Raw genomic sequence first — 16,853 nt, 5'->3', positions numbered from 1 at the left:
ATTTACATTACTTCATTTAGCAGATGCTTTTATCCAAAGTGCCTTACAGTACATACCGGTATTTTAATTATACTAAAGGGCCATTCTCCCCAGAGCAACTTTGGGTTAAGTGCCCTCCTCAAGGCCACAACGGTGGAAGCCGGGAATTGAACCGACAACTTTCAGGTTACTGCATGCTGTGAGACAGACAGAAAAACGGACAGACAGAGAGACAGACACCCCCACACCATCCCCCTGTGCCTCCACCCTGGGTATGTTCTGAACTCCACATGGGCCTCTGGTCTGGCAGAAGCCCTAAGCCACTGCAAGAGAGAAAGCAGGGGAAAGGCTGGGGAGAGACTTTCTTTCTCACGTTAGAAAGTATGTCGGTTCATGTGTGTGTGTGTGTGTGTGTGTGAGTCAGGTCAGCTCAGCACACAGAGTTCCAGAGGATTTATCAGTGGCTTTGGGGAGCCAGGAGAAACACACAACCCAAGTGTGCCAAGGCAGAGGCCAAGGCTGTTCACCTCAAATCCATTTCTCTCTCACACACACACACACACACACACACACTTCCCTGCTCTGAGACTAAAACATGGGCTGTGTTTATGTTTTGGGTTATTTGTTGTGGTCAGCTGTGCCCCTCAGAGAGTGAATGACACGGAAAGAGGGGGAGAGTGTTAGTGTGTGAGTGTGTGAGTGTGCGAGTGTGCGTGAGTGTGCGTGTGTGTGCGTGGCTTGGTCTGCTCAAGAGTAATCATCTGGCCCTGAGAGCAGCGGCTCAATCAAAACAAGTGATTTTCTCATCAAAAAGAGGAACACGCAGTCTCTCTTGGAGGACACTATTTTTAGCACAGCCCTGATTTTAGCAGCTGCGGTCATTTTATTCCAGAGGGTCAAGACTTACCAGCAGAGATGGGTGGCCTGATCACAGACAAAAACCAACCTCACTACACACATAACCACACAAACCTACACACACACTCATGAAAACATCAGAGTCACACCACATGCTTGAACACAACACAAAGGCACAGTCAACCACGCACAAACATACCCTCTCCACACACACTCACTGCACCCCTGTCCCCCGCCCACTCTGTGTACACACACACACACACACACACACACATACACACACACACACAAACACACACACACACACACAAAATACAGTCATGTGCTCCCTTGGAAGCAGAAGGACAAGTCCAAGAAGTTGCCACTGGCGATGTTTTCAACTGACCTTTGCATAAAACACACCGGCGTGGGATTCTGGGTAGAATAAAAAGGGGATTCTGAGAAGGGAAACACTGAATTCTGGGAAGGCTCGTATTACCCATGGGATGAGGACTTTCAAGTCTTAAAAGCAAAACAATGCTCAATAACTCTGAAACCACGTCAGAGAACGTACATCTCTATACAAACCATTACCTGGAGGACCTATTGAAGTAACCAAGGGACATCTCTCCACTAATGCCTGGTGCAGGGCAAAGTGCCCTTTTGCCATAATTAAACCCACACAGAAAGAGAAAGAGAGAAATAGGAAAGAGAGAGAAAGAGGTAAGAAGAGAGAGAGAGAGAGAGAGAGAGAGAGAGAGAGAGAGAGAGAGAGAGATGTGCACACAGGCGATGCAGGCGATTTTATTGAGTGGCAAAGTGTGATGCTGATTGGTGTGCGCAGTTGTACTGAAAACAATGGAGTCTAATGGAATCGAATGTGTGGAGTGTGCTGCCAATGTGTGGAGCATTTTGAGGGGGGAGGGGGGAGGGGGGCGGGGGGGTGTTTAAAAAAAAAATATGTGCGCACACACACAAAAACACACACACACGCACACACACAGACTATTCTGCTCAAGGGACAAGTACGCTTTGAGATTCTAATGACATTCAAAAGGATTTGAATTTGTGTGTGCGTGTGTGTGTGTGTGTGTGTGTGTGTGTGTGTGTGTGTGAGTGTGTTATCGTGTGGCAGAGCCTCAAGCAGAAAAACACCCAAGACACAGTCCTCCTGTCTGACAAAGAGCACTCTATCTAAACTGCTTCCAAATGTCAGCTCTGATGTCACTTCTTACACACACACACACACACAAATTACAACTCCAAAACAGAAAAAGTTGGGACATTGTGTAAAATGTGAATAAAAACAAAATGTAATAATCTGCAAAACTCTTAAACTCCTATTTAGTTGCAAAATGGACACAGACAACATATTCAAATGTTGAACATGACACATTTGACTATTTCATGGAAAATATATGTTGATTTTGAATTTGATACCAGCAACATGTTTCAAATAAAGTTGGGACAGGGGTAACAAAATGCTGGAAAAGTGTAATAATAAAGAAAGCAAAAGGAGGAATGTTTCACAACTAATTAGGATAACTGGCTACATGATTGGGTAGGAAAAAGAGCATCCCAGAGAGGACGGGTCTCTTAGAAGTAAAAATGTAGGGTTATTCATCACTCTGTGTAAACCTGTGTGCACAAATGATTAAACAATGCTATTTTAATGTACCCTGGAAATCCAGAGTACTCGCGAGAGCACAATGGAATTGTCTCTGCGAGACACTCTGGCAAAGAGCAATGATGCACGTCACTTTTACCCCAACATTCCGGGGAACCAGCTAAACTGATGAAGACAGCGCTGCAACGTTGGAGGACAGTACACATTGGTCATAGTGTTATCCGATTGCGTCAAAGTCCGAAATCATTCAGAATAAACATGGTCTAGTGTTATCCAATTGTGTGCAGTGAGATTTTTAAATGCATGCTTGTTGCTGTCCCTCGAGTTGGGCCATTACATTGTTCTTTGCCAGACCCTTAATCTTTCTAGATTATCAGGGTCTGGATTTTCCAGGCTAATTTTAATGCTTCTTAACATGAAATTGTGAAGTATTCAGGGAGTTCCATCATCTACAGGACATAATATTATTGAAACATTCAGAAAACCCAGAGAAATCTTTGCAAACAGGGGAAAAAGCTGAAAAACAAATTGGATGGCCGTGGTCTTTTGGACCTCAGATGGCACTGCATCAACACCAGACCTGTTTCCAGACCTGTCATTGTATGGGCTCAGGAAAACCTCTGATAACCACTGTCTATGTGCACAATTTGATACTCAATTCAAAAACTACAGCCAAAATTATAACAGCCAAAATTGTACTGAAACATGATACAGAAAATACCACCATTTTATCTGGACCCGAGCTTGTTTAAAATGGACTGAGGTAACATGGAAAAGGTCCTGTGGTTAGACCAATTAAAATTTGCCATTCTTTTTGGAAATCATGGACTCATCTGGGCTAAAGAGCCTATCCATGTATCCAACCTATCCAACTTGTTTTAGTGCTCAGTTCCAAACCCAACATCTATGACGATGTGGGGAGCATTTGTGCCTATAGCATGGGCATCTTGCACATTTGGCAAAGCACAATCAATTCTGAATGATGTATACGGGTTTTATACTGCCATCCAGGCAATGTCTATTCCAAGGAAGACCTTGCACATTTCAGGAAAACAATGCCAAAATGTGCAATATCTGCACATATTTAAATAGTATTTCTCCATAGAGGAAGAGTCCAGGTGCTACAGTGGCCTGTCTGCAGTCCAGATTTGTCAAATTAGATGCATAATGGAATGAAAAACATGACTAAGAATACCCCATACTGAGCAGCTGAAATCCTGTATTAGGGAGTAATGGGTCAACATTTCATTCTCAAAACTCTAGCAAATGATCTCCTCAGTTCCTAAACATTTACAGAATTTTGTTAAATGAAGAGGTGAAGCAGCACAGTGGTAAACATGCTCCCATCCCAACTTTTTTGGCATCAAATTCAAAATTAATAGATATTTTCCATGAAATTGTCCAAATTTTCATTTTCAACATTGATATGTTGTCTATGTCCTTCTTGCTACTATATATGGGTTTACGAGACTTGTATATTATCACATTCTGTTTTTATTTGCATTTTACACAAGGTCCCAACTTTTTTTGTTTTGGGGTTGTAAAATCCCAGAATCCCTCATCATCAGCTTCCTCGAATCCCAAGTGTGTGTGTGTTTGTTGTCATTCACACTGGTTAAGCCACCCTGGCCAATAGTGTACTGTGACGTCTACCAGACCACGGACAACACATCTGTCTTGACATGTGACCTGAACATGGACATCTACACCATAGAGCTATAATGTATAGTGGGGTATATATGCACACACACACAAACTCACACACACACACACACACACAAACACACACACAATCTTTTACACACACACAATCTTTTACACACACATCTTTCACAAAAACATCTCACCTGTACACACATACTTCATCTCACATGTACAAAAATATTCACTCACCCATTAACTACACACACACACACAAACACAAAAACACATACACTAAACACAAAGACATACACTGTGTGCCATGACCTCGATTGGCACCCACCAGCTGCAGATTATTACAGTGTAAGCCCACAAAAATATAAAGCATTGCCATCTCTCCACCATGCAAAACAGCCATCGCAAAGCCCTGGGGAGGACCGGGCAATAATGGGGGGAGATAGTTTTGCTCCTCATGCAGCTTACCCTGTGTGTGTGTGTGTGTGTGTGTGTGTGTGTGTGTGTGTGTGTGTCATACACTCTAAACAAGAGACACACGCACACACACTCAGCAGTTTGCTGAAAAACAACAGTGACGTCTGAACAGCCAGACAGCCATCTGGGGTCATGAAGCCTTAATACCCACACACACACACACACACACACACACACACACACACACACACACACACACACACACACACACACACACCACATCTGCTGCACAGTCAGTGAACACACAAGTTACTGACAATTGATAACTCACAATAGACGTGCATTGACAGCTGTGTCTAGGCCACTGTAAGACATAAGTGTGTCATCACCGTAAACATATCAAATAGACTAGTCTGTTCAGCACATCCAAACACTGCTGAGAACAGTGGCCAAGAAAACCTACTCAACACAAACACACACACACAAACATGTTGAGAAACATTTGTAACCCAATACAAACCTCTGTGTGTGTGTGTGTGTGTGTGTGTGTGTGTGTGTGCGCGCATGTGTACAAGGTTAGTCATGTGAATGAGACAAGAGGACTACTCAAGTTGACCAAAGCTGACCAGCATCATTAAACAAGCGGTTTATCAGCCCATCCTAATACACTCCTATAGATTAACCATCTGGCTTCCTACAGCGATATTGTTTAAATTATGATTAAATTTGAAATTTTATTTATTTGATGCCATTTGGATTGAGCCGATCTCATCATGTTAGGAGCTGAACACATGGTTAAATACATAAACACAATATTATTGTATTATGTGGATGAGCCCAAATCCAGGAAACATTCATCATCAAGGCAATAAATCAGAAACATACATTAATAGAGGAATTTGATGAATTTGAAATCCAACAGACAGTGGGTTACAGTGATGGGCTAAATAAACAGTCAAAGCTCATTAGGCTGGTGTGCTGGTATGGCAACACAGATGCCCAGTACACACACACACTCCTCTAGATCCAGACTCCCCACACTGTGTGTGTTGCTGAGATGGACACACCAACACTATATACTGTGTGTGTGTGTGTGTGTGTGTGTGTGTGTGTGTGTGATACATCAAAGATGAGCAGTAGAGGTCACAAAGGGGTCAAGCAGTCAGAGGTCAATGGGGTTAACACCCAAGGAGGAGTTCAAGGGAGTAAGTGACCGATCTCTCACGCTCAAACACAAAAGGCCCTCTCATAGAGCATCAGACTGCAGTGCGCCTTATAGATTAAGACATATGCCTAAGAGGCTTACCAAGGAGCCTATCACCTCTGACTGTGACACCAGCATCTGTGGTTGTGTGTGTGTGTGTGTGTGTGTGTCTAGTGTCATTATTTCATCTGGTCTAATCTCTGTGGATGGTAAACAGGCCTGAGGAGGAACCCTTAAGGCCGCCAGTGTAGCGTAGCGTAGCGATGTGCACGGCTGACGCCGGCTCAGCTTTAATGGACTTCACTCTCGAGACGAGAGCAGCAGAGTTCTTCTTCCACTAACACACTTTTAGCACTTCCTCAAAAAAGCGCTTCAGCAGCCACCACGCTGTGATTCCCACACTAAGTGCACACGGTGGACGGAAAAACAATAACAAAGGGATGAGGAGGAGGACGAGGAGCTTTGGGCTTTTTACCAGCGGCCAGATGGGCTCGCGGGGGTCTGAGCCGCGCGGCGCTCGTCTGGGCGAGGGCTCCTGTTCCGGACAAATTAAATAGAAAATCAAATCACAGCAAAACATCCTTTTATGTGGAGCTCAGTGCTCAGTGCTTGTATTGCGTCATGTGTTTTTTTTTTTGCTGATGCTTAACAACCGCTACTTCTGGGAACGCAGTAATAATAATAATAATAATAATAATAAAGCTTTATTTGTATAGCACCTTTCATACACAGAATGCAGCTCAAAGTGCTTTACATTTGAAGCATGTAACACAATAATAGTCAGTCAGTCATTATCAATCACTTTTCTTTGCTGTTTATGTTATACTCAGCAACATATCAAAAATATAGAAAATGACGTCATAAGACTGGCAGCCTTAACCCTCTTACCCCCCACAAGCACGCCATATGGCAACTGTGGCAAGGAAAAACTCCCATATTCCAGGAAGAAACCTTGAGCAGAACCTGACTTAATAGGGGGAGCCCATCTGCTTCTGGCTGGCTGCGCCCTCCAATAGTAGCAGATGTAGAATAATCTGAAAATGTAGTCTACAGGATAAGATGAGTTAACTAAAAGCTTTCCTGTACAGGTATGTTTTCAGATCTTTTTTAAAAATATTTACTGAACTCGCCTGCTTGATGTACAGAGGCAGGGTGTTCCATAGTTTGGGGGCATAATAGATAAACGCAGCTTCTCCACTTTGTTTGTGGAGCACTTTGGGTACGATTAAAAGATTAGAATTGGATGATCTAAGTTTCCTTTGTGGTTGATAAGATATTAAAAGCTCAGAGATATATGAAGGTGCTATGCCATTCAGAGCTTTGTAAGTAATTAACATAACCTTAAAATCAATTCTATAGGAAATAGGGAGCCAGTGCAGTTCAGCCAACACAGGGGTGATGTGTTCTCTCTTCTTAGTCTTAGTTAAAAGTCTAGCCGCAGAGTTCTGTATGAGTGCCAATTTCTTTAGATGTTTTTTGGGAAGACCAGTGAAAAGTGCATTGCAGTAGTCTAACCTGCTAGTGATAAAGGCGTGAATTAGTTTTTCTGCATCTTGTTGAGTTAAAAAGGGCCGCACTTTGGCAATGTTTCTCAAGTGGAAATAGGCTGTCTGAGTAACTTTACTGATATGGGGCTTAAAACTTAACTCTGCATCTAAGATGACACCGAGGCTTGTTACTTTTGGTTTGACCTGGTGTGCCAAGTTCCCCAGATTACTAAGAATAATATCTCGCTTTAGTTTTGGTCCAACCAGAAGTACCTCTGTTTTGTCATCATTTAGTTTCAAAAAGTTTTTGCTCATCCACTGATTAATGGAGGTTAGGCATGCAGTGAGGGAGCAAAGGCCATCTGGGTTAGTTGGCTCCACAGAAAGATACAATTGGGTATCATCTGCGTAGCTGTGGAAGTTTACATTATGCTGACTTATGACGTTTCCCAATGGAAGCATATATAGAGAAAATAGCAGGGGACCAAGGCAGCTCCCCTGGGCCACACCAAAAGGCAAGTCATGTTTTTCAGATACATGATCTCCTAGACTGATATAAAAATCTCTGCCAGTAATGTAGGTTTGAAACCAGTTTAGAGCATTATCAGAGAGACCCACCCACTTCGCAAGGCGGTGAATTAGGATACTATGATCAATGGTGTCAAATGCCGCACTCAAATCCAGAAGAATAAGGATTGAGACTTTGTTTGAGTCGGTAGCTAGTCTGAGATCATTGACTATCTTTACTAGAGCCGTTTCTGTGCTGTGATTTGATCTAAAACCTGATTGGAATTTTTCAAGGATACTGTTTTCGTTGAGGAAGGTATTTAACTGATTACAAACAACTTTTTCAAGTACTTTGCTCAAAAACGATAGATTTGATATAGGCCTGTAGTTGCTCAGATTGGTATGGTCAAGATTTGACTTTTTAAGTAAAGGTTTCACAACAGCGGTTTTAAAAGCAGTTGGAAATATACCTGTTTCTAATGAGGTATTTATTACCTTGAGAAAAAAGGGAGCTAAGCCATCATATACTTTTTTGAGGAATGTAGTAGGGATTGGATCTAAAACACATGTTGAGGAGCCGGTTTGAGTTATAATTTTACCAAGCTCAGATTGAGTAATAGTGCTAAAGGATCTTAATTTTGGGGGGCTGTTTTTGGGTGTACTATCAAACATATTACTTGTGTTACCAATAGCCTCCCTTATAGAAATGACTTTGTTTTTGAAGAAGTCTGCAAATTCTTCACATCTTAGAGAGGATGCCTGACTGAGTGTATCAAAAGGTGTTTGATGCAATAGCCTATCAATGGTAGAGAACAACACCCTAGAGTTTCCACTGTTTTCAGCAATTACCTTAGAGAAGTGGTTCCTCCTCTCATTCCGAATAGCTCTATTATAATTTGCAATTTTTTCTTTTAGAATGGCACGGTGAACCTGTAACTTAGTTTTTCTCCATGTTCTCTCAGCTTTCCTACATGATCTTTTTAGATCATGGATATTTTCGTTCATCCAAGGTGTCAGTTTGCTACAGGGCCTTTTTTTAGTCTTTAAGGGTGCCACTCTGTCAAGCAGAACGCCTAATTCACGATTGAGAGCCTCTACCATTTGATCAATGGGATGATGTAAAATATCTAAATTTATGGAGTCTATAAGAGCTATGAACTGCTGTTCTGCTCTAATGTCCAAGAGTCGCGATTTGATTGCAATTTCGGGATGAATTTTTGGAGTATGTAGTACAATATTAAAAGATACACAATGATGATCAGACATATTTATATCATTTACTGATAAGTCTGTGACTTCTATCCCTCTGGAAATGACTAGATCGAGGGTGTTGCCAAGGTTGTGGGTGGGTCCTGTAACATGCTGCTTTAGCTCTAAACTGTCCAACACATTAAGGAACTTACTGGCTTTAGCATCAGTTGTCTTATTGACATGAATATTGAAGTCGCCATTTACAATTATCCGATCATAGCTAGTGATGATGAGCGACATAAGTTCAGAAAACTGGTCGAGAAAGCCAGTCCATAGTTTAGGAGGGCGGTATAAGGTTAATAGAAGTACAGCTGGGTCAGCCTTCAGAGTGAGGGCAATATACTCAAAGGAAGCGAATTCGCCAAAGTTGACTCGTGTGCAACTATATTTGTTTGAGAGAATGGAGGCAATTCCACCACCTCGTTTGCCTTGTCTAATTGAGTGGAAGAAATTATAATTTGGGGGACAAGTCTCAACAAGAACAGCTTCGCTGTCTGAAGTCAGCCAGGTAGTAGGCAGTGCTAGAAGTGTCTGCCAAAAAGCCACAATCCAAAACACACTTCAGGATGCACCAGAAGTACTAGCACTGTCACAGACAAAACAACAAGGGGTCATTTTGTGTCAAATCAGACAAAATCCAAGAAAATGGTTGCTGTACCATCTCAGACTTTGCTGAAAGTTTGTCTACATAATATTTAGGTCCCAAGACTATGACCTGTAAAATATTTTTGCTAAATTCCAATGTTTTCATACATTTTTTCACCCTTGATTTTGTATAAGCTTTACACTATCAGAAATGCCTTATCTTGGAGGGCATTAATTAATATCTTGAAAAGTATTATTCCTAGCCTGCCCAAACTCTGTAGAGTGGAAGACAGACATGTTCTCGTTATGATAGGATCATCGTTTGTACTGCATTCACATTCGTTTTATATAAGGCCCTAGATATGGAAAAAAGTGCAAAACTGGTGATACTGAGGGTCTTGTAAACTATTTTTTGTATCCACGTCACCAATCTTTATTTTGTCTGCAAATACAATACTTTATTAATGTTGAGCCAATATTTGAGGTCACTGCAACAAATGCACAGATATTATAGGAATTATCCGGAGTAAAATGCACTTTAAATCAATTTACGGATGATTGGGAGTACATACGTTGAGTTGACATCAAAATCATGTCATTCGGATGTGTTTTGAGAAAGTTCGATTTTACCGTTTTTAGTCAAAACTCATTAGCCTGGAAGTGACCCGGGCATGTCCTTTTGCCGCTACAAAACGCTATTTTTATACCTCTTCTACAGTTCCAAACAACATTACACTTACGTGAAATGTTGCTGCTGCAGCTGCCATCTTCAGGGGAAAGTCTGTAGGAGTCGATTGCCGAGTGTGGCGTAACACGCTCTGGAAATTCACAATTTCGTCACCATTTTTTTTTTTTTTAAAAACACATAGTCCAGTATTTCTTTCGAAATTGAAATGAAGTTGTATGCAACAGCAAACCCTAGCTTACTAACAGGTTGGAATTTTGAAATGTCATGTGACGTGATGTCTCGCGTGAGGTAGCCTCCTGTTGACGGCAATCGACTCCTACGGACTTTTCCCTAAAGCTGGCAGCTGCAGCAGCAACAGTTCTGGAAAGGTACTGGCTTGATGAAATTCATTCTGGACTCTCTATCCAACCACATAAAGACCTCGGGATACTTCAGTTTGGCTTTAGGGACCCTCTACACACTACCACGTAAGTGTAATGTTGTTTGGAACTGTAGAAGAGGTATAAAAATAGCGTAAATGACATGCCCGGGTCACTTCCAGGCTAACGAGTTTTGACTAAAAATGGTAAAATCGAACTCTCAAAACGCATCCGAATTACATGATTTTGATGTCAACTCAACATATGTACTCCCAATCATCCGTAAATTGATCTAAAGTGCATTTTACTCCGGATAATTCCTTTAAGGATAAGACAAGGCGTGATTGCATTTTTTGGTAATGTTCATAGGACTGATTGTTCATAGGACTGACATAGGAATAGCTCTGTTTATAGTCCTTTTGTGTATAAAGTGCCAACGTTGTAGCATGTTTCATTCATACATAAATACACTTACTTGGTTACATTGCATACCTATGGGTTTTCATTCTTGGCCCCGAGGCAAAACAATGATTCTGACAGAATTAATTTATCTATGGTACAACATTGGAACTTTGTATACTAATTGCCCATACACTGAGCTACTTTCACATAGATTTCCGAGTGCCTACAGTACTAGATACCCCACATACCATTTTAATCCGAAAAACACAACCTCCACTTGTTTAATCCTTAAAATCGTCAAGCCCATTATATGGGGAGAGCTCAAATATTGGTGCAACATTAATAAAATATATTATGTGAAGAAAAAAATAATGATTGATACCAAATGCGTACCAAAATAAGTTTAGACTACCCTTAAAGTCACTCTTTCTGCACTTTTTTTCAAAATCTAGGGCCTTTTTGTCTAGGGAAAATCAATTTTCAGGCTGTAAAACTGAAGTAATTTTGAGGACATGAAGACATAGGATTTGAACAGAAATAATTTACAGGCCTTTTTCAATGTAAAATCAGTGTTTTCAATGTAGAATCACCAACTTTTTCTCAAATTTACCATCAAAAGCACAGCACACACAGCCCCCGCCCCCCCCTCCACCCACCACCACACACACACAGAGACACACACACACAGTGTGTTTACAGAGGTGTGCGAGCATAATGAGGCTCGGTCTGCAGCGTCTGCGGCCGTATCGATCTCCAGCCTCCAGGACAGTGGGCGGAGGGGACGACTGGGCATCCCGAGGATTATCAGGCGAGACCTACGAGCGCACACACACACGCTCCAAATAGCCTACCACTTCCCACTTTAAACGCTTGCCTATAGAATGACTGCTGCTTCTAATCTTCCCTGGGGCAGGGATAATTGGAAATGGCAGCTTTGTATAGGTGCGTGAGCCGTGTGTGTGTGTGTGTGTGTGTGTGTGTGTGTGTGTGTGTGTGTGTGTGTGTGTGTGTGTGTGTGTGTGTGTGGCTGGTCAGAGGGGATATATGCAGGGTTTTGGTGGCGAGTGTGTGGCTGCTTCGGGGCAGAGATATGAGCAGCATCATGAGCCAGCGGAGTGATAAATTGGGTGCCATACCCCAGTGATCGCTTTCAACCGCAGCCACGTATCAGCCCAGCAACCTGCTGAGACCATAACCCATCACAACACACACACACACACACACACAGTCTCCCAACGTGCACCTGCATATTTACACCCTGAGCACGCACACACAGAGATGTGCACAAAACACACACACGTACAAATACACACAAACACAAACACACACACCAACTCTCAGCGTACACCTGCATACCCATTTACCCCATGAGCACATGCATGCATGCATGCATGCACGCAGACATGCAAACGTACACGCACACACACTTCATAAAGGTGCAAGCCAAGAGAGATGTTGAAGAGTGAGAAGCGAAGAGTGTCTCAGAAAGAAAGAGGGGGAAAAAGAATGAGAGAATGAGACGAGTGACAGAAGGGAGAAAAGGATAAATAACACTGTGTGTGTGTGCACATGTGTATGTGTGTGTGTGTGTGTGTGTGTGTGTGTGTGTGTCTCTCTCTCTCTCAGTGTGTGTGTGTGTCTATCTCTCTCTTTCCCTGTTTGAGTGTATGTGTGTCTGTCTATGTGTGTGTGTGTCTTTGTGTGTGTGTGTGTGTGTTTATGTGTGTCTGTCTCTGTGTGTGTGTGTGTGTGTGTGTGTGTGTGTGTGTGTCTCTGCGTGCTAGACATGGAGATAGAGGAAGAGTGAGTAGGAGAGAAAGAGAGAGAAGGGGGGTGGATGGGGAAGGGGGGGTAGGATGGGGAAGAAACTTGAGTCATTTGTGGAAATAACTTCTCTATCATAATGACTCATGCTCACTCTGATTGTTAGATCCCTTCTAAACATCTCACCACCACCAAACACACACATGCACACACACACAAAACAAAGATCAATGTCTCACTACCAACACAAACACACACAAAACAGAGCTCAACGTCTCACCACCACAACACACATATTCCCAGCACTGTGTGGCTTGGTTCAGCTCCGATTGTTATGGTCTGTTGCATATGTCCATAGAATTCAAATTCAGGTACACACACACACAGTGTCATTGTGAGGGTGATTTTCATGTAGTCACATAGGACTGAAAGAGGAGACCAAACACACACTAGCACACCCTGCCACCTCCCCACACAGGAGAACAGGAGAGGAGAGGAGAGGAGCAGAGCAGAGCAGAGAGGAGAGGAGAGGAGCAGAAAGGAGAGGAGAGGAGAGGAGAGGAGAGAGAACAGGCTCCTCTGGATAGTCACAAAAACCCACAATCTCTCCCTCTCACCATCTTTCTCTCTCTCTATCCTTCCCTCCCTCTCCATCACACACACATGGATACACACACACACACACACACACTCATCCATCTCTTCTGTGTCTCCAGTGATTTCACAAAGCTGAGATTCAGTCTTGACCTCAACTACAGGTGTGTCACTCTCATTAAAACTGCATGCTGGTTTTTCTTTTCATTTACAATTACATTTAAACACACACACACACACACACACACACACACACACACACACAGCCTTGCGACCCCCGTAATAACATCATCCACAAAGCAAACAGATTTGATACCCAAATAGCCATGCAGCCACATGCACGAACACTCGCATACGCACACACGCTACATTAAATTGATACAATGAAAAGTGTATTTGACCAGTGGGAGACAGACTGGGGAGCTGCAGGAAGGTGTGTGTGTATATATGTGTGTTTATGTTTGACTGCGCACACACACACACACTGTCAGCAGGGGATGGAGATAGAAATTGAATTGTGGGATGAAGCTGAATATTTCATGAGGTGGACTTTTAACACAGTTTACTCGTCCACTCTCCCTGCTCCATGCCGCCACCAATCTTTCTCTCTCCCTATCGCTCCTTCTCCCTCATTCCCTTGTTCTTTCTCTCTCCCTTTATTCCTCTCTTCTTCTTCTTCGTATTCTCCTCTTCTGTCTTTCACTCTGCCCATCTTCTCTTCTCAATGGGCACTAGTTCCCCGTTGCAGTGCTAATTGTGTTATAACGACATCTTATGCTGGATTCTACTCCTTATATCTTCATTCCGACACTGAATATCTTGTTTGCCCGATAATAACAATACTAACACACGCATCAATCCTTCTTTATCATAACGTGCTGATTCCCTAGTGAAACACTCAACCGGGTCAGTGTAGACACTAATTACATTAACAGTAGCGGCAGGTTCAAACACACCTGGCTCCACTGGAAACTAAACGGCCACATTGAGAGCATTTCGTGCAAGTAGCCCATTCAACTCTCCCCCTCTGTGTCTGATCAGTCCAATCAGCAGGCTCTGTCCTTTCCTTCACAGATCATCCCTCCTACACCTCTCTTCTGCTCTCTCTGTCTCTCTCTGTCTCTCTCTCTCTCAGGATGCCCAGACAGGCTCTTCTGACCTCTGTACTCACCTCACCTCTTCTCTCCTGCCCAATCATCTCTACTTTTCTCCTCCAAAACCAATTTCTCTCTTTTCCTGTCCTCCTCCCCCCTCCTCTTCATCCTCCCCTTCATCCTCCCTTCCCCTCCTCTTCATCCTCCTCCTCTCCATCCTCCTCCTCTTCATCCTCCCCCTCATCCTTCCCCTCCTCTTCATCCTCCTCCTCATCCCCCTGTCCATCCTCCTCCTCTTCATCCTCCCCCTCATCCTTCTCCTCCTCTTCATCCTCCTCCTCATCCTCCTCCTCCTCTTCATCCTCCTCCTCATCATCCTCCTCATCCTCCTCTCCATCCTCCTCTCCATCCTCCTCCTCTTCATCCTCCCCCTCCTCTTCATCCTCCCCCTCCTCTTCATCATCCCCCTCATCCTTCTCCTCCTCTTCATCCTCCTCCTCATCTTCATCATCCTCTTCTCCATCCTCCTCTCCTCTCCTCTCCCTCTTCCCTGCTTCTCTGAGTGGCGTGTGTGTGGAGTGCTCACCCTGTGTTGATGGAGATGATCTCGATGAGCGGGTTCTTCCTGATCTTGGGCAGATCCAGCCGTGCGCCGCCCAGACGACGCCCGTTGTCCTTCTTCTGACCCAGTAGACGTACTGAGTGACCTGGGGAAAGCCAAACACACAGTTCAATAGATAACTTTTTTTTTTCTTATAGTTACTTATAGACTTATAGTTACTTTATACATACTAGTGCTGTCAGTTAAACGCGTTATTAACGGCGTTAACGTAAACCTATTTTAACGGCGTCATTTTTTTTTATCGCGAGATTAACGTTCTTTTTGGTGTAACAAACTGTAGTTTTTTCCACAAGCTGTTGCAACAACTAGTAACGTTCGAAGAACTACAACACCACACTGGATCTAGCTAGACCGTGCTGCATGTACACGCCCCCTTTTAGGGGAAAGGGAGCTGTTTGGATCATGGAAACCTATGCTGCATAGAAGTGGGGAGCGAAAAGGGGTTATACTTAGTAAATCTTGAAACAAACGTGAATAAAAGGCACAAAATAAGGTTGGTGTAAGAGTTATCTGTGTGTTTATGGGATTAATGTGACCATTATGTTCCTAGTTTTTGCTCTTTCCAGTTTAGCCTACTAACTGGAGTGTCACGAATGTAGTGACTATAACTAAGTTCGGCAAGCTTAACTTACTTTGCTTACATGTCATAACATCAACTAAACATAAGTCACACGTTCATTCTATCACTTGTAATATGAACGTAGCCTTTTTCCTACAACTAGGTGAGATAATTGGCTATGCCTGTTATACTGAAGTTCCACAGTTGGCTAGCTAGCAAGCTAACCGTTTTACATGGCATATGGTAAGTGGACAGTGGCTAGTAGGCTACGTGCTGAATGGGTTGTAATGTAGCCTACATCGTTTCGACATGAGTAGCCTAAGTAACATACACATAATTCTTTATAACTACCGTGTTAGTAAAATTAAAAGACTATCTGTCTTTCCCATTAGAATCAATGATGTATGTATGTTAACTTATTTTCCGCTAAAATGGGGCGTGATGCAGATTAAATGTAGCCTACGTAGGCTACGTAAAGGCATGCTGCACACACTTGTTTGAGCTTACGAGCCGGCCAAAGAGTAGATTCGTACAATAAACACCAACGCAGTTCTGAACTCCCGGTCAGCTGAATGGTGTTTTAAATTGCTGTGGACACCGATGCCGACATGAGTGAGATGCACTCTGCTTTCGACATTAATTTACTGTACATTAGATTCCATTCTTTTCAATACAACTCTGCACACCAGCATCGCACTTTGCCGCCGTGTAGGCTAAATCACGATTCAGTTATATTTGGTCGACGCCGCTCCATAAAATCCATTGTTCATCCAGTGTTTGCGTGTTAAAAACTTCGGCGCTGATGTGTGTGGCAAGTGACAGCGCACCATAGACTGTAGGCCTATAAAATGGCAGTACACTCATGTCGAAAAGTTCCTTATTTTCAACTGAACTCAAAGATAATGAATATAGTATTTTATGTTTGTTATGTGTTGTATATTGTGTTGCCTCAGGTCTGCTGCACATCTTTTGAAATTTGATTTGAAATAATCAAATAGACCTACATCTTAAAGTTAAGTTAATGAAGTAACTTGCTTTGCTTTCATTTGAATCCTAATCAAGATACACAATAATTGCTTTATATTGTTAACATGGACTCCTGGAAAGTTAAGAAATGCAAAATAATAGAATTTTAATCATGCAATAAAATATGTGATTAATCGTGATTAACTATAGGAATTCAGGGATTAATCGTGATTAAAATGTTTAATCGTTTGACAG

General features: G+C 42.7%; 1 protein-coding gene across 2 annotated transcripts in view; it reads right to left on the bottom strand.

Annotated features, from left to right (window-relative positions):
• cdkal1 (CDK5 regulatory subunit associated protein 1-like 1) overlaps window positions 1–16,853 on the bottom strand; it is a 267,508-nt gene that overhangs the window by 171,454 nt on the left and 79,201 nt on the right. For both annotated transcript variants that reach the window (XM_042106955.1, XM_042106956.1), the window contains exon 7: window positions 15,038–15,158. In XM_042106955.1, coding sequence (XP_041962889.1) covers window positions 15,038–15,158 — 121 coding nt within the window. The remainder of the gene's footprint in view (window positions 1–15,037; window positions 15,159–16,853) is intronic.

Source organism: Alosa sapidissima, chromosome 10 (assembly GCF_018492685.1).
Source record: "Alosa sapidissima isolate fAloSap1 chromosome 10, fAloSap1.pri, whole genome shotgun sequence".
NCBI lineage: Eukaryota > Metazoa > Chordata > Actinopteri > Clupeiformes > Clupeidae > Alosa > Alosa sapidissima.
This window is presented reverse-complemented; position numbering and strand designations above follow the sequence as displayed.